This window comes from Perca flavescens, chromosome 7 (assembly GCF_004354835.1).
Source record: "Perca flavescens isolate YP-PL-M2 chromosome 7, PFLA_1.0, whole genome shotgun sequence".
Taxonomy (NCBI): domain Eukaryota; kingdom Metazoa; phylum Chordata; class Actinopteri; order Perciformes; family Percidae; genus Perca; species Perca flavescens.
The window spans coordinates 34,967,675-34,990,887 of record NC_041337.1 but is presented as its reverse complement, the minus strand read 5'-3'; the positions used below and the strand labels follow the sequence as shown (position 1 = coordinate 34,990,887).

Below are 23,213 nucleotides of genomic sequence, written 5' to 3'. Positions count from 1 at the left end.
ATTTCCATTTATCAAACTGTGAGATATATTTGTGTAATATGTCAATAACTGGGTGAATAGAATCCGAAATGTTACTAAAAATGTTAAAAAAATCCATCTTTTCTCCGACTCGTAAAGAACGCAACAACCCCGCGGGTTATTCGTTTTTTCGACACGGATGTGACGTCACACTCGAGCTACTAGTCGCGATTACAAGGCAAAAAGAACGCGCCATAAGGAGACGTGATGTTGAACTACGGTGAGATTGGACACTCGATGCGCTCCTGGTGGAGCGGGTGGACGGAGATGGAGTGGGGGGGAGGAGGAAGGGGCACAACAGGAGCAGGTGGTGCATCTGGAGGCCCACGCTCCATGGCTGCAGCAATCCTCTCCATACTGTAGAGATGCGCCTGAGAGGTCCAGACGGGCATTTATTACTTTGCCGCATCCCGGACAGCTCCCGCTGGCGTGCGCCAGGCAAATCCGCCGTCATAATAGCAATCCACCATGGAACAAGCGCACCTGCTCTTAAAGGGAATGTGAGATGATGCTCTGATTGGTTTATTGCACGTTACACCAAAACCACACCTAGCTACTTCAGACCAACACATTTTTTGGTTTGCATCAGGTGCAAGAGTCATTTATCCCGCCGGTATCATAGCAACAGCGCCCGAGAGCCGCCCACAAAGCTACTTCACGTTTCACGTTTGATACTTGCGTTACAGATCGTTAAAATAGGGCCCTAAGGCTTTTCAGTTTGAAGTGACACTTGTCAATTCAAATGAGGAGGCGTGGCCTGTAAGAAATAAAAATAATCAGTCAAGCTGGCTATGCTTTATGAGGATACAAATTATAGTTGAATAGTATTGTGTGTTTAGTGGAAGAGCACTAACAGCTTAGTCATGCAAAATGAGAAAAGGATACTGTTGTACGTGCAGAAAGCAGCACTGTATGACGGTGGTCAGAGAGCAACAAGAGTGCAGCAACGAAGTTAATATCAGTTTGATATCAGTTTGACCATGAAAGTAAGTTACTCCTCAACCTGTGACAGGCAACAGCGGTGCATTGTTCTCTCTGACCATCAGCATAGCTAAAGTCTGCCTAACAGCTGATGAAGAGGGCGTGTGCCAAAAGACTGGGACCAGTCTGTGCACCAACCAGGGGAGGCTAAGTCTAAACCACGGTACTCCTCCAACTTTTAATAAACAAATCAAAATGCTCTTAGAGACTGATATATGAATTTATGTATAAGCCAGAAAATTCAGTCTGATGAGAGAAGCCTGTGTGCCTGCTCAACTCGGACCTGTGTACATGTTTATGCTCTTATGATTTTACTTAAATAAATACTTGTTAAACTTTTTAATCCTCTCCTTGCCTACTTAGTGGATTTTGAAATGCACAGGCCCAACGGGAGGGTTGAGAGACTTCCAGCTGACAGCGGGGTCTCTGAGCTTTACTGGCCGACTGGCGAGTAGGCAATGCCGGCTGCAACCAGCTGGCTTGTCACGTTAGGCTGGAGGTTCTGAAGTTTGACAATTTTTGTTCGCTATTTCACCACTAAATTCACTTCTAAGACTTTTTTTATGCGGGAAATCAACTATGTAGAGTTTGAAAATGGGCAGTTTTACAAAAATTGATGGCCAATTTTACACATTTGCTCCTTCAGCCTTGATTTAAAAGAGCTGAGAGTTGCAGCGGACTTACATTTATATAGGGTTGCAAATTGACTTGATATGGGCAGAAAAACCACATGCCTCCAACTGCCAGCGCTCTCTATAGGCTTAATGCAATCAGCAGGCTGTTAGGAGGTCTCATGACATAAAATGGGCATGTCCACTCAGTCACAACACTTTTGGTCTTATATATTGTTTACGTGATAAGCTGCAATAAAGTGATGATTACAAACTAATTTACTTGTATTATGGAGTACATTTTTATTGATTAAACAATGGGTTAAACAATTGGTTGAACATAACATTTGGATGTATCGACACATAAAGAGATTACAGTGTTCTACATAAAGGATCAAACTCATTTATTTGTATTCATTTTTGTTTTGGTATTTAGCTTGTGCCAAATTTCTGACAGTAGTGCTGCACAGTGTCAGTCCACCGGTCTTTGGTTTGCAGAGCTGCATCCGTTTGGAAAAGCCAAAATCCGTTAGATGAGGGTCCTGAATGGTATGTTGACATCATTCATTTGCTTTTCATAATCTTCATCAAACATCTTTGATTGTTCGGGTGTAAAATGGTTTCTCCAATCCCCTACTTCACCTGTAAAGAGAGAAAATGAGAACATAAGAGAGAATACAACAATGTTAGATATATAAATCAAGTTCTTTAATTATTTCCCCTAAAAGCATCTATTGTTGAACATGAAGGCTGCAACTATGGATTATTTTCCTTATTGATTAATCAAGTCACAAACAAAGTAATTTTTTTTCTTGATGGTTTGGTTTATGAAATATCAGAAAACAGTGGAAAATGTCCCGAGCTGACATCTTCGGATGGTCCAAAATTCAATAGTCAAACCAGAATTGCGAGCAGTTATGATGGGGTCCAAGCCTCCCGACGCGAGTCGCCGCCGAAAACCCGGGAAGCGTGCAAAAGCGGGACCCAAAACGAGACCCGAAACGTAACTGTGGGGAGGCAAATGTCGGGAGATATCGAGAGGTGTGAGCCGCAAGCTCTGCGGTACATTGCCATTGCAAATATCTCTGAGCACTAGAGAATTTTTGACAACCTCTGGTCGGTCTGGTTGTATTTTCTGTAAAAGCTGGTAAAACATCAACCCTGTTGTCCATAGTCAATCTATAAACATAATTTATTTTCAAGAAATACTGGGCTATTAGAATATTTGTGCTGCAGTGAGGTCACTTGAATGTTAAAAAGGTTGTAGGACCATAAATAAATAAAACGGAACATGACTCTCACAGATATATATTGATATCACACACATAGCAATGCCACACAAGCAGTTGTGTCGTCTAAAACAGTTCTACATATCATCCAGTCATCCAGTGCAAAAATAAACATATCATATACATTGTAACTCATATAAAGGACAAACTATTTACATTTCTTACATACAGTGTACACTGTAAGAAATTATTCTGTGGTCATGTAGATTTAAATTAATGTGTAAAGGTAAAATATATTCAATATTATTGTGTTTTTGATTTTGAGGCACATATTTAATTCAATTTCAAATAAAAATGTTTGGAATAAAATCCACCCATTGTAGTTAAATAAAACATATAGTCCATGAGCCAGGGGGGTTGATCGGTATCATCGGGGGGACAAAGGCTCATAGTGATTTTTGGCAAGGTATACACCCCTAGTACTAGAAAACTCATGATAGCAGTTCAGGGGTGGTAGTGAATCCCTTTTTTTCAGCTCATGAAGTTACTAACCCCCTAAGATAAATTCCGTTTTTGAAATCTGGTGTATACTGTATCTGGTTTAGCCTCATGGTACGGATATTGTCAATATTCTATAATATGGTGCTTGGTATCGTTGGAAAGGGGAGCTTTTAGGCTTTCATTTAAGCCCAATACTAAATCTGTCTGTCATTCACAGAGGTCACATGACTTCTTTAAACCAGAAATAACACACATTTTCTCCCAATTTCCGCCTAAACTGTGTGCTTTCTTTTATCCCTGGGGCATGACAGAACACCAGGGACACAAAACTCAACAATTTCAATACTCAAGGCACTCTGATGATTCAGAAAATGTACAATATACCCATACTATTTATATGTGAGAGCCTTAAATTAGACTTATGCAGCCAGCACAAGTCTTCAAAATAGAATGGAGCCAATAGAATGGACAAATAGAATACCCTATTAGTCCAGGGCCAAATGGCCTCTTTATTCATGTACAGTTGTAATAAAAAGTAATTGTTTCAATAGTGTTGTCAACATAACACTTGTAAGTGGTTTAACAAAATGCTTCATGTATTTTGATATTCAATGGTTTAGCTTAATTCAATGGTTTAGCTCCTATTTGGCAAATAGGAGCTTTTCTGTTATGATTGGTGACTGCTCCTTGTCAACTGCTCCTCTCTCTTGTGGGGTACCCCAGGGTTCAGTTCTTGGCCCAATCCTGTTTTCTTTATATATATTGCCGTTAGGGGCTATAATAGGAAAGCACAACTTATCTTTTCACTGTTATGCAGATGATTTGCAAATTTATTTGCCTATCAAACCGAATGACAGTGTCACATTAGACTCCCTGCTTAGTTGTATCAATGATATTAAGTTGTGGCTGCCACAAAACTTTCTTAACTTGAACAAAGATAAAACGGAGTGTATCATCTTCAGTACTTCAGGCAGGACAAACGGTCCATCTTTGAGTTTGGGAGCACTGGCTTCATATTTTAAGCCAGCTGTCAGAAATTTGGTGGTTACTTTTGAATGCAGCATGAAATTTGACAAACAAATCAGCAATGTTGTTAGAATGAGCTTTTTCCAGCTCCATCTACTAGCTAAAGTAAAGCCATTCCTTAACAGGCATGATCTAGAAAAAGCGATCCATGCTTTTATTAGTTAAAGGTTGGATTACTCTAATGCCCTCTATGTTGGTTTGATTCAAACCTCCATCTCACGTCTTCAACTTGTGCAAAATGCTGCCGCTAGCTTTTTAACAAATACATCTAGACGTGCACACATCACTCCCGTTCTTTACACCCTACATTGGCTCCCTGTGCGTTTTAGAATAGATTTTAAGAATTTATTTTTTGTTTTTAAGGCCCTTAACGGCCTAGCCCCAGAGTACCTATCCAAGATTTTAACCCTGCGTGAGCACAGCCGGTCTTTGCGGTCTTCTAACCAACTGGTTTTAGGAGTGCCGAGGTCAAGGTACAAACAATGGGGTGATCAGGCTTTTGCGGTTGCTGCCCCGAGACTCTGGAACAAGTTACCCCCTGATATTCGCACAACTACAGATGTCGCTCTTTTCAGGTCTAAACTCAAAACCTACCTGTTTAGAATGGCTTTTAATACGCAGTAGTGGTGTGACAATTTCCTCTTCCTGTTTCTGTGTAACCTTTTATGATTTTTATGTTTTCTATGTTTCATTCTTCTTATTGCAAGATATGTTGTCTATTCTTAGTTCCAGATGTGAAGCACTTTGGATACCTGCTGGTTGTTGTAAAGCGCTATACAAATACATTTTGATTGATTGATTTGATTCAGCCACTTTCAGTTAGAATGTCAGAAAGTAGCTCATGCACGTAATGATGGATTTTGACAGTTTGACAAGGTTTTGTCAGTTTTGTGAAAAGATCATTGGTTCAGTTGACTGGTTATAACAACACTACCAACTATGCCATCTTCAATCAACTTCCAATGAGTTCCAGGGGTATTAAATGTAAGTACAAAATACTTTTTCTCTTGTGCTTGTGAATTGATGGGGAATAGACAGAGGGAGATTATACCTATAGTAGGGGTGGGCGATATATATCGTCTACGATAATATTGTCGTTGTTGTGTTAACGATGTGCAAATTGACATTATCGAGTATTTAAATTACTTAGAAAATAACACTTCAAAACACGCATTGGAACGCTACACATTCACTAATGTCAACAAAGATGGCGGCGCGCGATTGTGCAGCGGCTGCTAGCTCTCCTGTCGGTGTATATTTATACAAGTACAGCCACTACTAGCTACCGGGCTAGTAGCTACCGAGCTAGCTACCGGTAGCCTGGTTGACACCAGACCCTTCTCAGTTGTAACTGAGAGTGGGTCTGGGAAAGGTTCACTGACAGTTCATTTCCAAAGGGACGCCGCTCAAATGACTCTGGGCGCCATTGGATCAGATCCCATGTGATCTGATGCATGCTGGGATCAGGAGTAGTTGGATGTGATCTGACTGATGCATGCTGGGATCAGGAGTAGTTGATGTGATCTGACTGATGCATGCTGGGATCAGGAGTAGTTGGATGTGATCTGACTGATTCATGCTGGGATCAGGAGTAGTTGGATGTGATCTGACTGATTCATGCTGGGATCAGGAGTAGTTGGATGTGATCTGATGCATGCTGGGATCAGGAGTAGTTGGATGTGATCTGACTGATGCATGCTGGGATCAGGAGTAGTTGGATGTGATCTGACTGATGCATGCTGGGATCAGGAGTAGTTGGATGTGATCTGACTGGCCCAGGTGAGGTAGAGGAGCAGTTCTGTATGCTTTCTTGATGTTAGAATATACATGATCTAGTGTGTTCTTCCCTCTAGTAACACAATCTACATGCTGGAAAAAGCTGGTGAGTACAGACTTTAAGGACACCCCTGCTACAACAATGTATCCACTCCAGGTGATCGCGCTGCAGTTTGTTCACTATGGTTAGCAGTGAGCCAAACTTGTGCTAACGTTTGCATCGGGGGCTGCGTAGACGGCGGTGTGCTGTTTTCGTGGTAAATAAAATGGCCTGTATATTACCAACAGGGCTTCCAGGTCAGGTGAGCAGTGCTGGGCAACGATCCTGCGGTCGGTACTCCATTCATTCTGCACAAAAAATGCAGTCCTCCTCCTCTGGTCTTGCCAGAGTTCTTGTCTCGATCCTGCTGGTAGCTAGCTCAGCGTGCTAGATGCCGACAACAATTCACGGAGCGTCCGGTCTGGCTAGGTCCTCCGGGACGTTATGAGCCGCCTGGAAGGCTCCTGTAACGGCTGTGTTGTATCGTCAGGGCTCCACACTAACTTTTTGCCTTACTTTTTTTATTTAGGTGCACCAGCACAAAATTTAGGTGGACCCAAATTTTTCCTCGCATCGCCGTAACGCTGAATGGCGATACACGATATATAGCTCCGTATTTTTTTACAAAGTGGGTTAAATGTTCAGTTTTAAGTCAAAGCCACTTTTCACAAGCTCTTTTATTAAAACAGATTGTGATTAAAATAAAATGCAGACAGGGTTTCCTTTACCAGTTTGAAAATATACAGCTGCAACACATGTAAATGAAAGTTATCTAAAATAAATAGCCTAGGATATATAAAAAATATATATATATATATATATATATATATATATATATATATCTGAGAAAGCTCCTTCATAAGCTTTCAACAACAATAACAGACTGATTAAAAGAGAAAGAGGAAGCCCGAATAGCTCAGTTGGTAAATATAGAGGTTTGACTCCGACCTGCGGCCCTTTCCTGCATGTCATCCCCCCCCCCCCGCCCTCCCTCTCTCTCTCTCCCCTTTCATGTCTTCAGCTTTCCTATCAAAATAAAGGCCGAAATCTTTAGAAAAAAAAAAAAAAAAAAAACGACCGAAAGACCGAGGGAGTGCGATGGACTGAAGCGTATGCTAGGCTACTCAGAGAGTGCCGGCTGCAAAATTACGAATCCCACTATGGCCACGCCAAGACCCGCCCTACGAAGCAGCTTGATTGGTTGGGTTTAGGCATTTCACCTCGAGTGGTTAAGGTTAGGGTTAGGGGATTGGTCAGGGGATAGGACCTGTACATGTAAGCATGGACGCCTGGCCAATAGTAGTGTGTGAATGCTATTGAAGGGCGGGTCTTGGCGTGGCCATAGTGGGATTCGTAATATCGCGTGCCGGCTGACTCATCAGCGGCGTTACACCCGTCTTGTGTAGGCTATGAAATGTCTGTATCGTCACTGCGCGGCATTTTTATGAACTCTGATCCAGCAGGCTCCGTCTTACACGCTATTACTCAACGCATTTGCGACCAAATTGGTCGCACTCTCAAGCCCTGATCGTAGTCCTGTATTGATTAGGTCAGTGTGGCTGTACTTGTATAAATATACACCGACGGGAGAGCTAGCAGCCGCTGCACAATCGCGCGCCGCCATCTTTGTTGACATTAGTGAATGTGTAGCGTTCCAATGCGTGTTTTGAAGTGTTATTTTCTTAGTAATTTAAATACTCGATAATGTCAATTTGCACATCGTTAACACAACAACGACAATATTATCGGAGACAATATATATCGCCCACCCCTAATATAGGTATAATCTCCCTCTGTCTATTCCCCATCAATTCACAAGCACAAGAGAAAAAGTATTTTGTACTTACATTTAATACCCCTGGAACTGATTGGAAGTTGATTGAAGATGGCATAGTTGGTAGTGTTGTTATAACCAGTCAACTGAACCAATGATCTTTTCACAAAACTGACAAAACCTTGTCAAACTGTCAAAATCCATCATTACGTGCATGAGCTACTTTCTGACATTCTAACTGAAAGTGGCTGAATATCAAAATACATGATGGAAGCATTTTGTTAAACCACTTACAAGTGTTATGTTGACAACACTATTGAAACAGTTACTTTGTATTACAACTGTACATGAATAAAGAGGCCATTTGGCCCTGGACTAATAGGGTATTCTATTTGTCCATTCTATTGGCTCCATTCTATTTTGAAGACTTGTCCTGGCTGCATAAGTCTAATTTAAGGCTCTCACATATAAATAGTATGGGTATATTGTACATTTTCTGAATCATCAGAGTGCCTTGAGTATTGAAGTTGTTGAGTTTTGTGTCCCTGGTGTTCTGTCATGCCCCAGGGATAAAATAAAGCACACAGTTTAGGCGGAAATTGGGAGAAAATGTGTGTTATTTCTGGTTTAAAGAAGTCATGTGACCTCTGTGATTGACAGACAGATTCAGTACTGGGCTTAAATGAAAGCCTAAAAGCTCCCCTTTCCAACGATACCAAGCACCATATTATAGAATATTGACAATATCCGTACCATGAGCCTAAACCAGATATACACCAGATTTCAAAAACGGAATTTATCTTAGGGGGTTAGTAACTTCATGAGCTGAAAAAAAGGGATTCACTACCACCCCTGCACTGCTATCGTGATTATTCTTGTACTAGGGGTGTATAGCTTGCCAAAATCACTATGAGCCTTTGTCCCCCCAAATGATACCGATGGCCCAAATTTGGGGCCTTGGCTCATGGACTAATAAGCATTATATTTATCTAATCCCAAACAGAGAGAATATTGAGTTAATTCAAATTAATGTAATCAGGCAAATTTTAATTGAAAAGCACTTCCTGTCAACCTAGCTAGCTAGCTATCAGCTATAATGTTACCCAGCATGCCGTTCGGCTGTGTACATTTTTGAATGTAAAATTATTTGTGTTAGAAATTGTTAAAGTCACAAATAGTTGTGTGCTATGGTGTTTTATCCTGTTAAAGATAGTTAGTTGTGGGTTATTAATTATATATATATATATATATATATATATATATATATATATATATATATATATATATACAAAGTTACAACCATGAGTGAGAAGGGTACGAAGTTAACAGGGATCCCGTTCTGAAGTCATTTGCAGATTAATTCGGCTGTAGTGTTCCCTGTGGCAATGCACTGGTATTACAGTATGTGAAAAATTCATATCACACAGGAAATTAACACCGTTATGGTACAAACCAGTATACTGCCCAGCAGTTATACCGGTTATGTACTTTCTGGGCCATAGACTAGTTATTCCTAAGAAAGAATATTTAGATTAAATTAATTGAATTGATTAAATTCAAATTGATGTGCAGATTAATGTAGATGATTATTACTCAATTATATATCATTGATATGTAGAATTAAATTAATTTGTATTAGTACCATTTACACATAAGGGAGTTTATCTTTTTCAAATCAACTCAAAACTTTTGTTTAGGTTATAATTAATTCTGTAATGTTTTCTGTTTGAATCTACTCATATTAAATGGATAACTATTAAGGGTTTCATTTAATTAATATTTACTCAATACCAAACCATGTGAAATTTAATTTATAATATTGCTTGTAATATGTTGCCTCATTTTTATTGAGTAGATATGGTGTATTTTGTCTTACAGTGTATCAATCTTGGCTGTAACAGTATGGATTAATTGACCGTTCGCAAAAGCCACGCCCCCTAGTTACTGTTACTACGCCCGTCAAACAATTGAGAACCAGACACACAGCCATGGCTGGGTTGAGCTCCATACCTGTTGGTATAAGTGATTAGTTTTGAAGTAATGCAGCAGACATATCCTGCAGGGCACGACAGAAAGGGCTGCAATATGCAGTGGAGGGATGTGTTCAATGACCTCAACCTCTTGCTAAATTATCTGTGTCGATAGCAACATGTGCTTGACAGGCTAACAGCTATCAGGCTGCCTGAATTTCCTACGGAATAATAAAGTATCTAATGTTCTAACTTTACTACTTTCAATAATAACGCTATTTAGAACCACAACTGTTAACTTAAGTACAGTTTTACAGATCGTAACTGTTATATTAGCTACTTAAACTACTTATTGATAATTGATATAAGTTAGCTCGCTAGCTTTACTTACCGTGGAGCAGACATATGTAGCTATGCTTATTAATCTTCGAGGCATTTAGCTATGAGTGAGGTCTCCCACACCGCTCAATCCATTGTCGGCATCTTCCACTTGGGTCTTGGGCTTTGGAAAGGCGAAAAAAACAACCCCTCCCTCTAAACTTTTGGGGTACCTGGTGTCAGACTTGCAGGTGCCATAGGCGCATCGTTTCACCATCTTGCTGAAATCGCAACGTTTGACGGGAGTCCATCTCCTTATTTACAGTTGCTGAGCTAGGATTGGACGAGGACCGTTTGAGAGCGGGGTTTTGCGAACGGTCAATTGCACAAAAACCCCGAAAAACTCTCGACTTCTCGGCTGGATACAAAACCTTCTGTAAGGGCTAGGAAGACATCAAAGACATCAGCAGAACAGAGCGACTAAAAAGGCCCAAACTGGTCTACGTTGACCATAGCACCCCCTAATGGCCGATCTTTACCACTTCAGTACATAGCATCATAGTGGGATGTTGAACAATGATCTCAAGTTTGTTGCATTTAATTTGGTTGAGATGTGATATGATATGTGTGTGTTCATATCTTTGGGCATCAAATGCGCATACTTTAACATAGCAAAATTCTTTGCTATGTACCAGGTTTCATGCAGATCGGTCGCACAGCCTAGGACGAGTTCAAAAAAGTTGGTTTTGCGCATTGCGCAATATTGCTTGGTTCAAGGAACACATGGATGTAAGGTTTTCTCTGTGCAATGCACAATGTAATTGTGGGAGTTACAGGTAAAAACACATCTGACGTCATTATAGCGCCACCTAGTGGTCGACATGTGTAATTTTTGGTAAGTGAGGTCAATTACCCATTGTACATCTACCCTTTAAATTTAAAGTTGTGTACTTTAGTGTATGTGGTGAATTTAAACATGGGTCCCATAGGCCACGCCTACTTTGACCAATCAGTACCCCACTGTAGGGGGGGGGGGCCTAAGGAGTGGCACTAGATGGTACCCATCAAATTTTGTAAAAATCGGATGAGCCGTTCATGAGGTATAAACTTTTTGTACTTGTAAATTATCCAATCCAAAATGAAAAAAAACAAGATCACCTCACCAGGGAATCAAACTCCAGACTCCCAGACCAAAGCTCAACGTTCTAACCCCTCACCCATAGACAGTATATAAGAATGGACCAACAGATCCCGTGTCTCTGGACGGAGACCAGTGAAGGCTATTAGAAGCGCTAGGGTTACTGAGTAGCCTCCAACTGAGAGAGACAACGTAGATGTGACGTGAGCAACCTGTCTGAAAGTGTGAAGTCTTCTGGTAGCTGTGCCGAGAGAAATCTCAATCATTCCCAATCTTACAGAGACGGAGAGTGTAGGTATATGTAAGGAGATAACATAGACACAGGCTAATTACTGATCACTAAAATGCTAGTTAACATTAGTAATTAAACCTAAACAGATAATGGAAGTCCAAACTGCCTGTGAGCTTCTCCTGTACTATACGGTAATTCCTCTACTGTGTGACAGTAAGTCTCGTGGTTATGACCCAATCGTAAGCCTATTTTTATAAAAGCGTCTGCTACGGAGCCATAACGTGAGCTACAAGGTAATGGAGCCTTTTATACATTGTCGTGTTTCTTTAGAAATAAACAACGGACAAATAGAGTCTTTAAAAGCTTCACATGTCACTTTGACAGCAAATATGCTGTCAAAGTGACATCAAAATGAATGGGAGTCAATGAAATGCTAACAGGAGGTGATCGCTGCATCAAAATGGCGCCATAGGAGGTTCGAGTTCTGAAGCGAAGCTTACCACCCCTTGCAAACAGCTAGCAGTTCTTACAGAATGTTTTGCAGCTGTTTACCACTTGGTGTCTCGGTTAACCATACTGTATACAAAAAATAGGTACTAACTAACAAACTAACGGTTGTATGCTTTCACTGAAGACAGAAAGTGCAACTGTAGTATCCATTGTCTTCTATTCAATTGTTATAAACTTTAGAGACAAAAATTTCGTAATATGCCAGTTTCTGCTACAGGGAGAGGACAAAATATGAAACAATCCAATAACAGAGTAGTGTGTTGTGTCTTTGTGAGGCATATGCTGTTGATTTAACTGCATCACATTATAAGGTATTAATAGGAGTGAGACAATGTGTTTACCCACTGCAGATCACTCACCCTAAGTTTGAAACCTGGACCTTTGGAATTGGTACATGCCCTGCCCTGCTCATTTTATTTTATTATTTTTATCAATATCTTTCTTCTGGACAAAACTAGGAGCAGATTGATGCACCTTTTCTCATGAAGGGGGAGATTGACTGATCAAAGACAACAGCTGGGATCCAGGAGTAGTTGGCCATCGGGTTCTCCTTCATGTTCTTAAAGGACGTGAGCTCCACAATTTGGCTGATGATCTCATCAGAGACCGACAAGTCCAGGTACCTCATGATGCGCTCCACTTCACGCTGAGGATTCTGGGGATTAAATATGATGGTAAGAGCAAATACAACATGCTTTGGTAATACTGAGTCCATATGTTATCTGTACCCCTTTCATGTCCTCATAGAAGAGGTAAAGGATATTCTTCTTCTCTCTCTTCATCCAGTAACCTTTCACATGGTCATACCAGGAGCCCCATGCCACTGTGGAAACACAACTCATTGAGCATCTTTCATGGTAACACTACTCCTAGTCCAGTAAATAGTTTGTGTCAACTTTTTAAGGGTTTATACGTTGTATAGTTTTAATAATGTTAATAATGTATGTTAAACTGCATTTTCTATGTTCTGTACAGCACTTTGACTTGAAAGCGCTTTATAAATAAATGTATTATAATAAATGCACTTTTCTTTATAGATCAATTATAAGTCATTGACTTTTGACATTTGGACTTTTATTCGTTGAGAAGAATCACCGATGAACAGTTAATCCATTTACCTTCTGGGACAGGGCTGCAGGGATCCGGAATTTATTCTTCTAAGATGTCACCAACCACTTTTACATTTAAATTTGTTACATAAGAAGAAAATACATAAGAACTTCTGGCTGGTGGAGTGGGTGAATGGACCTGTGTGGTGGTCTTTCTCAGTTTGGTTGGAAGCTTTGTGCAAACGGGAACAACCAGTTTGAATTAAGGTAAAACAATGAGATTTAATGTACTTACACTCTCCTCGCATGAACTTAGGTATGTAGCCTTCCCAGGGTCCTGGGTCAGGCTGGGTCATGTTCATACAATCAAAATGGTAGTAGCTCACTAGGTTGTCTTTAGCATTGCGTGCCACGTAGATAGCCTTTACACACATATAAAACATATAAAAATGGATATACAGCAAAAATGCAGGCAATGGGTAACCCAATTGTATGGCATTGTATTGTAACCTCCCATCTCATTTATGAGCATTGCTATCATTAAGCTTTTACCCAGTCAACATGCATTTATTGTTTTAGTGTTAAGCAAGAAAATTCACTGGAGGATTTTGCTCTCAGTTGAATCTGACAGTTCGAGCCTTACCTTGCACTTGTTCTCCCAAAATCCAGGAGGCACCAACTGAAAAGGAAGATGTGTTTTGATGATTCTTGGAGGATCCATTTCCTTCAGAAGATCAAGACCTGAAACATAAGTTCAGGGAAAAGGATATGTGCATATCAAAGAGTTGAACAATTTTTTCCATACTATCTCAGATTCCATGCTCTACTAATGTAAATCCCACTGTAATGCACAATGACTGACTTAAAAGTAGCACCATTTAAGCTATTTAGCATTTTAACTTAGAACAAATATCTGGGATGTCATAAAATAAAGTGTTCAAACAAAAGAAGGGTGTTTTCTTCAGCAACATTCTTGGTAAAGGATATTCGTAGTGTAATAGTAGCAATTATTAATAATTAATGAATAACCAAACTATATAGCGTTAACTAAAAACTCAAAATGATTCATCATAAACACATTCATTTGTCCTGCAGACGAAGGAGGGTAATAGCATTCAACTTCAGCTATCAGAGACAATTAGTGTATCTTAAATAACAGCATGTGATCACATTACATCAGATGCTGTTCTGAGGAACTATACACAATGCATTATATGCCTATGCCTTATTGACCCCGATTAAGACAGAAGAAACATTCCTCCAGGAATTGAATTTGCAAGGTCTGATATGACACAGTAAGAACTAGTTGGAGGATGTATTTGGTAATAATATCTTATGTTATAACAAAAACTTGTAGTAACAAAGTGCACTTGAAGACAGACTTAATTAAAACTGGTAAATACAATCAGACACATACAAACATAACCGCCTGAATACCCACCTGAGGGTACAGGTGGCGGGTTGAAGCTCTCTAGGAAAGGACTGCGGAGGGGTGTTGGGACTCGTTTGCAGGCCTCGGCATCTCCGTTGTGAAAAAGAAGGTCAATTATCTCCTGGGTCCATGTGGTCCCTTATGTGCCAAAAACACAAATGAACACTGACATGATCCTGCACCCACACCAAAATAACCAAAACAGTTACTCAAGTCCTAGAATTGTATATTTCTTCATCTATGGGACAATGTTACACATTGAAAGAAGGACAAACTTGAGGATTTAGGGAATTTGGTCCCCCTTTATTAAACATATCAATTTGAATGTTAGCCCTCACTCTTCAAGAGGATTGGTCTAGAGCTTTACTTGAATTTGTGTCGTTTATGTACTTTTTCATTGATATTCTTTTTTACTGGTATTCACATGAAATAAAACAATAAAACATTGAGACCATTCAACAAAGCACACTGGGTAATAACAAAGTCAACACATTAACTGGTTGCTATGGACTTGTCACTAGGCTAAAGGTAAAGCTGCCGAAGCTGAACATTATCCAAAACTCCATTTCTCAGACGAGCGTCAATTTGTGAGCTTGCATGCTACCACTTCTTCCTTCTCAAATGCCTTGAAAAGGCTGTCGTTTGCACAATTTCAAATCACTGGGACAGAAAGGATCTAGAATCTTTGGTAGTGCCCTCTAGAGGACCCTCAGTCTCTCCACTCCAAAAGCCAAAGCGCAAGGCCTTTATTTTACTCCCCCTACCCTGCAAGAAAGAAATGAGGGATTAACGTGGTGTACATTATTAATGTGACTATTATCACCACTGTTCATCATATCCCCAACCGGCCCGTCAGACACCGCCTACCAAGAGCCTGGGTCTGTCCGAGGTTTCTTCCCAAGAGGGAGTTTTTCCTCGCCACTGTCGCACTGCTTGCTCTTGAGGGAATTACTGTAATTGTTGGAATTGTTGGGGCTTTGTAAATTATAGAGTGTGGTCTAGACCTACTCTATCTGTAAAGTGTCTCGAGATAACTCTTGTTATGATTTGATACTATAAATAAAATTGAATTGAATTGAATTGCAGAGGGGTAGATGCCTGAAGTGTGAAGAATGCGAGGATTACGAGCTCTCAGCACAGGGCAATGCCTGCAGCTACTTCGGATGGACACCAGTACACCACCTGCAAGTCCCAGAGACCGAGTTGGGTCAGACAATTGAATGTTGCCAGAAATTCGACCAGGTATTAATGTTATGTTACTTACATTTGACATGGTTTATGTTCCTAGTGTTTCTGCTGTTGGTTTGAAGCTTTAAACAAATATTTAGTTGCTAGGTAATGTGAAACCTAGCTAGTCAGCTTCATTATATTACAGCTTTGTGTCAGCAAAGCCCATCTACGGAAAGCTTTTTCACTCCCTATTTAGGCCCCATTGTACCGAATTTGGTTGTAGTTCCACCAGAGCGACACTGGGGGTGATCGCAGGCGAATGCAAAATGAATGGGACTCTTATGGAGCTAGACGGCTAAATGAATGGGAGTCTAAGGAGCTAGACAGCTAAATTTGTCTCTTTTGCCTGATTGCCGTTGAGAAATCTCAGATTTGATTGTAGTTTTTGCAAGTTCAACATGGATTATAGGTCGAAAGTTGAATGAACGAGTACTTATGTCCTTTTGATTTCTTACAGGTTGAGTCATTGTTGCCCAAAACACGCTAGCATTCTGTCTAGCATTCTTCTGACCAATCAGCATTCTCTACTGAATGCTGATTGGTCAGTGAAGGACTGATTACGAGCAGAAATCCAGCTTGATGGCATCTGAAGCGGAACCAGAATGTCAGAGTGCGGCTATACGATGTGTATGACGTCATTAACATTTTAAAAGGCTTTTTAGAACAAAAAAGCGAATTTAAGAACATCTTACACCCAGCACTGTGTATTTTCTTAGCCTCTCCTTTCGAATGCAACATTCAAATAGACAAAAAATTATATCCTGAGAAAAGTGGATTTTGAGAAGCCGGAAGTATGGAGAGAGTAGAACTTCTTCCCTTATTAGAAATTCTTTGATGTTAGTGGTGATACTTTGGCAACAGGTGGCGCAGTGAGCTAAAGGTTTTTTTTGTTGGGTCAGACCCATCTGCTAGCGAAGGGGGACCACTTTGAAATTTTGCTGTTTTCATGAATACAAAAGTTGGGTGACAGCCCCCCACAGACTAAAACATATTGGGTGACCCTCCCCTCAACAAAAAATAAAAAAGACATGACCCTCCCCTATTTTCCTCCAGTGGTCCATTCCATAAATACGAACGGTCCCTACGCTACTGAATTTGTTTCCAAGTGTGCATATATGTGGGTGTTCTGTTTAATTTAAAGGCAATTATTTTGAATTGAGCTTGTATTTGTAGATGGGGACAGCCACCGTCACTCAACGTACTTTTGCCCAGGCTGTGCAAAAGTGGCTGCGCTATGCGCCAGACCGGGCAGGAGGCTCTGGACGATAAACCAGTCAGACGTCAGACGACCAAGTACTGTAAATAGGCTAAAGAGAATAAATAATGAAAAAAGAAGCTAAAAAAATTAATTTGTTTTGACCTTAAATAGTGTGGTGTGGTGTGGTCGGGGTTTTAGGCTAGGCCACTTGGGTCAAACTCAAGGCCCGCGGGACAAATCCGGCCCCTCACAAATTTTGTTCTGGCCCGCATTTCAATTTATGTTACTTTTTCTTTGACTTTTGCCCAAAAATCATATTCAAAGTTTTTTTTTTTATTAATATTCGTTATTCGAATATAATTTGAATATTTATTAGATGTTTATTTCAGAAAAAACACACTGCCACGACCCTGGATTAAACACAAACAGTATGCTTTCGACAGGAAGTTCGGAGCTTTCACCGTAGCCTACATAAGTGGTCTGATGTTAATACTTTTGCGCTGGTGTGTGCGTCGAGCTGGCGTGCGTGTGTGTGAAATTGAAAACGTTTACAAGCAAACACATTTACAAAAAATAATGCCCATTACAGGTTTGAATATTAAGGGCGGCCTAACATTCGTTCTAAATTTTGATTTATATTTATTTTTTTTAAATATTCAAATTATATTTGAATAACGAAGTTCGAAGTCAAAGCCATAATTTATGTTCATAATAGATGGTTCACAAACCAAAAAGACGGGAAACTGTTTCACAGACTGCAGAATTTGCCATATTTGCTGACTTTGAGGCTCAGAGATTGCCATAGAACCAGAGAGTTTAAATATTCAGGCTGTGAAACAGGTTGTTGTAAAAAAAAAATAATCTTTGATTTGCTAAACTCTATAATGGCTAAGGAACTTTTTTGCTGACTTTTTAGAGCTTTATGTCGACCAAACTGTTAGTGAGAAGCTATATGAGACACAAATAATACAGTCAAAGGTATTATTCAACTTTTCGGTTGAATAACATCGTCTGGCCCTTTATGGGATTCTCATTTTCCAGTGTGGACCTTAGTGAAGTTGAGTTCGACACCACTGGGCTAGACTATAGGCATACAAGCTTTCAAATGTTCCATCACTTTTAAACAACCTGGCTGTAGATTAAGCAGTATATTCATTATAGGCTATTTAATTTAGGGCATTACATTTCCATATGCCTAGCATTAGCAATCATTTCTATGGCTTAATAACAATTGAAATTCCATTGAATCACGTTGATCCTAGTTTAGTTGAAATTTCAACATTGTTTCAATATTCCTGATAATTGAAATACCATTGATCTATGGACAGGATTTCAACGAATGCAAAATGATGTAGAATCAATGTCAGATTTCGATGTTGATTTCAATGACTTAATGTTGACAACGGAATGTTGATTTAACATTCAATTTTCAATGAGTGTTTGCTGTCTGGGAAGATCCTTTACTTTAAGGTGCTGTAGGTAGGATTGCGAAGATCCAGGACTTAGCTAAAAAATGTGAACATCGACAACTTCTCAGTCCCTCCCCCCTTTCTGTTAAAACCCCAAACGGTCTCCTAAGCCCCTCCCCCCACAAGGGAGAATGAATGCGTTTGCATGAGCAGTGATTGACACACAGTTAGACACCCCCTCTGGCCCTGATTGGTGCATCTGGACAGGGAGCGGTGGATTTTTGCAAATCGTACTACAGGCTGTAGGTGGAGCCAGAGGAGCCGGATTCTTTTTTTATTATTACCTGCTTCATGTAGTTCTACTGGAACATAGGGTCAGTCTCAGGAAATATCAAAGAACGCTAGTTTTAAAAGTCTTACTTACTGCACCTTTAAGTAAAAGTAGCAATGCCACACTGTGAAAATACTCCAGTGCTAGTTGAAGTCATTGAAAAAACTCATAATCCAAAAAAAAATTCTCATGTGAGTGTTTTCAAATATACATTATATAATTTGGAATATTATAAATGTTGCATAATGTGTAAGCAGCATTTTACTTGTTAAGTATTTTATTTAGTTATTTGTTAAGATGGAGCTAATTCTAACTATTTTAGTTTTATCGATAACAATGCATAATATGTTATAAGATTATCGTATGCTTTGTATGCAAACTCTTAATCTTTAAAAGGTAACTAAGCTGTCAAATAAATGTAGTGGAGTACAAAGTACAATATTTTCCTATGATATATGGATGAGTTTAAAGTAGCTGAAAATGTAAAGGAATAGACCTACTCAAATTTGCACTAGTAGACTACTTAGTTACATTTCACCACTGGCACCAACTATGTGAACACTAACAGAACTTCTATAAAAATGCAAATGACAAAAAAGAAAAAAAAGGTCCTGTCCAAAACTGATTAGGTACCTGCTTTGGGGTAGGTGGCGATGAGGAGGTCTGAGGGCTCCGGACGGAAAGCCCAGATGGAGTCCCAGTTTTGGGCGATGAGGCTCATGAGAGGAATTCCTCTGACGGGGAAGAGAGGGAAGCGAGATACGGACGCGTACGCCTTCTTAATGGCTTCGCTGTAGGACAGTTTTTCTTCCTCCGACATGACTGATACTGTCACAAGTTTAGCTGAGGAAACCAAAAACCAGACACCAAAATGTGACTAAAAGGGTTCAGTCGAGGCCATTCCTGAGCTCGTGTCTTCAGCAGCTCCTCTTTCAGCTGGCTTTTGGTCCTTTGTCAAACGTGCACACTTGATTTGCATTTGTACACAGTGCGGCGTGACCGTAGTGCTCGTGCACATGTGCCAGCCCAGGTCAGACAGATTTAGGGCGACCACCCGTTCCGCGTAGCGCGTGCGCGCACAGCGTTTGAAGCCCAATTCATGCGTCCCGCAAATTGAGACCGTGTCGCGCGTAATCAATGCTTGCTCCAAAAAAAACGTTGGTCGCTCTATATCCTCGAGCCCCAGGCAGCCAAACGAACATCACTTGACAGTTCAGCACGCTACTGTTGCCACACCCACCCCTCAGTTGAACTGCTGACTGGGTTGTTGTCAACTTTTTTGTTTTTTGTCATGACAGCGCACGCAGCCACGCACGTGCATACCAGACACACTGGGGAGGAACTTTTAGATGTGCGCTTTCCAATTCGAAAAATGGAGAAAGAGACTGAGTCTGACTCTGAGGCACCGCCATCAATTAAAAAGAGAAGGTGTGGGTACAAGAAAGACTGGGGAAATGAATATTTGTGGCTGAAAGGTGTTGAGGGCAGAGGTTAAATTGGGCCGGAGCGCACCGGAGCGCAGCTCCCCCTCCTCAGGTCCACAACACACCCTGCCGGAGCTCAGCTCCGTCTCCTTCAGCATCAAACATTTGCCGGGGTTTCAGCCCCGAAGGTTTTGATTGTAACCTCGAATGTATTTTGAAAAGTTGACTGACAAATATGAAACCGGACGTCGCTGAGTGTCCACTCTCGCTGTAAAAAGCTGCGCAGCTTCAGGTTTACGGATGCGCTCTGCTGTGGACATGCCAATATTTTCAAACATGTTCAATTTCATACATTTTCCAAGGGTGAAACCCGTTGCCTGCCTGTTAACATTAGCCTATAAAAGGTTAAAAAATAATAATAATAAAGTAAGTGAATTGTGAAGTATTTCTCTTTGTTTGAATAACTAAATCAACCCTACGTTACACATGAATACTGGAAAAAGAGCCCATTTGGTGTAAAAACACATTAAGTCATTTTACGGCACCATTTGGAATGTTGACCATTCTCCGTAAATAAGGGCTCCCCCTCCCTACAAAAGCCAATTTAACCACTGCTGGAGCCTATTTTGCCGTCAATACTGCCGACGTTGCCTTTGCTGTAATCAAATCAGTATCAGACATAGAAAACACCACGCAAGAGTTTAATTTGCTAAATAAATACATTTTACACTGACAACAAATATTGGAAAAATTGCCCAAAAATTGTGTGCAGACTTTCATGTTCCACAGAGGATGAAACCTACCGACACCTGCAGGTTTACATCTTTACATCTTGAAATTCTATTTTCATCGAGTTATAACAAGGTTGAAAAGAACAATGCAATCCTTCTCAGAGGACTCACGACTCTTGTGTGAAGGCAAAGTGTAGTAAAATCCTGGGATTTGAAAAGTGGGGGCAGCGTTCCTCAAATGTTCGTTGAATTCAGAGTTCCAGTCCTAACTTTGGTATTGTTAGCAACGTCTGTTAACACAGATGATCAAATCCCTGCAGCCAGGTTCATCACTTACTGTAGTCAATTGTAATGTAAACTTTATTATGCAATGTTTTGTGACCTGCGTGATTTTAGCCCATGGGACTACGGATGGAAATTAGCCCTTGGCTACAATCTGGCATGTTTACATGCATGTATTCCATGTTTGTTTATTAACATGCACTGTCCCAATCAAATAAATAAATGATATCATCTGGAGGAAATCCCAAAACGTGGAGACTGTTATACGATAGCAGTAAAGAGGGGGCAGCGTCATCACATATGGTATAAAGTCTCGGTGTAGTTACTTCTACGGTCTTTTTTTGATTTTTTTAATCGCTGTTTTTGAAGTTTGTCACCTTTTTTTGAAGGTTTTGTCGTTTGTTTTGACCTGTTCTTGCCTTTCTTCTTTACTTTTCTCTACTGTCTTTTTGGTCTTCAAAGTTTTTGTCACTTTTTTCGAAATATGTCGCTTATTTGAATTTTTTGTCGCTCTAGTGTTGCCTTCCTTCTTTCTATTGTGTTTTTTTTTTTTAAGTTTTTAGTACTGTTTTCGGTTTTGTCTGGGTTTTTTAAAAAGATTTTGTCTCCTTTTTTCCATCATTTTCTAAATGTTTTCCAGGTCCAAGGCTGTAGTTTAGTAAATCTATTTCTGACAGCGCTGTAGTCTTCCTCTTTATAGACTTTATTTCTACCAAAAATGATTTGTCAGGGGGTACATGGCTTAAAAAAAAATTGTTCAGAGGGGGAACATTACTGAAGAAAGCTTGAGAACCAGTGGTCTCGTTTATGTACTGTAACTGATGCCTTTTCATAACCGATGGGCTCTGGACGTTACATTACATTACATTACATGTCATTTAGCTGATGCTTTTATCCAAAGCGACTTCCAGTTAAGTGCTTTCAACCCTGAAGGTGCAAACTCCAGACAACAAGTAGTATTTATCTATAATATAGGCCTATATAGGATATAGGCTACTTATTTTATGGCATCTTTTCATGTGACTATCATTAGAAGACTCTTTTGTGTTAAATTAAGATGTCAAAGCCAGAACTAAATTGAGACAAAAGAACTGATGATCTGAACGGCGTCTCCTGTCAGATAAGGTGCAGGTTTGAACTCGTCGGCGTCTTCTTTGATCCAACACCTCTGCATGTTTAATTAAGATGATTTTGTTTAACTTTTAACATCCTGGTTGAAAATGGGGAGATGGTCATCATGAGTAAACAGGCCAGCAGCAGTGTTGTAGGTTATTTAACATTAGATCAACTTCTATTTTTCACTTGCTAGAGAAAAGAGCATGGGTACCCCTGTCCACATAGTAGGCCTATATCACATCACTATTTTAAAACTAAAAACACAGCCACAAATCGTTGTTCATAACTGGACTAAATAGAAGAAACCATTTAACTATGTAGACTACTTACTTCCATGATAGAAACACAAATATCCAGGGAAAAATGCTCAAAATCTGAGAGACAACAACTGAAAGTTGTAAGTCTTCTGGTAGCTGTGCCGAGAGAAATCTCAATCATTCCCAATCTCACAGAGACGGAGAGTGTAGGTATATGTAAGGAGATAACATAGACACAGGCTAATTACTGATCACTAACATGATAGTTAACATTAGTAATTAAACCTAAACAGCTAATGGAAGTCCAAACTGCCTGTGAGCTTCTCCTGTACTATACGGTAATTCCTCTACTGTGTGACAGTAAGTCTCGTGGTTATGACCCAATCGTTAGCCTATTTTTATAAAGCGTCTGCTACGGAGCCATAACGTGAGCTACAAGGTAATGGAGCCTTTTATACATTGTCGTGTTTCTTTAGAAATAAACAACGGACAAATAGAGTCTTTAAACGCTTCAGATGTGAAGTTATTCTCTGTCAAAGTGGCGTCAGAATGAATGGGAGTCAATGGGATGCTAACGGGAGGTGATGGCCAGGTAGCATCAAAATGGCGCCGTAGGAGGTTCAAGTTCTG

The 23,213-nt window shown here is 40.1% G+C and overlaps 1 protein-coding gene across 2 annotated transcripts; it reads right to left on the bottom strand.

The window, feature by feature from the left end:
- Positions 1-1,888: 1,888 nt before the first annotated feature.
- LOC114559405 (sulfotransferase 1C1) lies at positions 1,889-19,982 on the bottom strand. 2 transcript variants are annotated; one of them, XM_028584018.1, is made up of 7 exons: positions 19,407-19,982; positions 14,615-14,743; positions 13,817-13,914; positions 13,469-13,595; positions 12,853-12,947; positions 12,599-12,779; positions 1,889-2,252 (listed from the first exon to the last, which is right to left on the bottom strand). In XM_028584018.1, exons 1-7 carry the CDS (start codon positions 19,591-19,593, stop codon positions 2,140-2,142), a joined length of 930 nt encoding a protein of 309 aa, XP_028439819.1. In that variant the 5' UTR covers positions 19,594-19,982; the 3' UTR covers positions 1,889-2,139. The 2 variants fall into 2 exon arrangements, with proteins under 2 accessions (XP_028439819.1, XP_028439820.1); XM_028584019.1 differs by having other exon boundaries at positions 14,615-14,695.
- Positions 19,983-23,213: the final 3,231 nt, after the last annotated feature.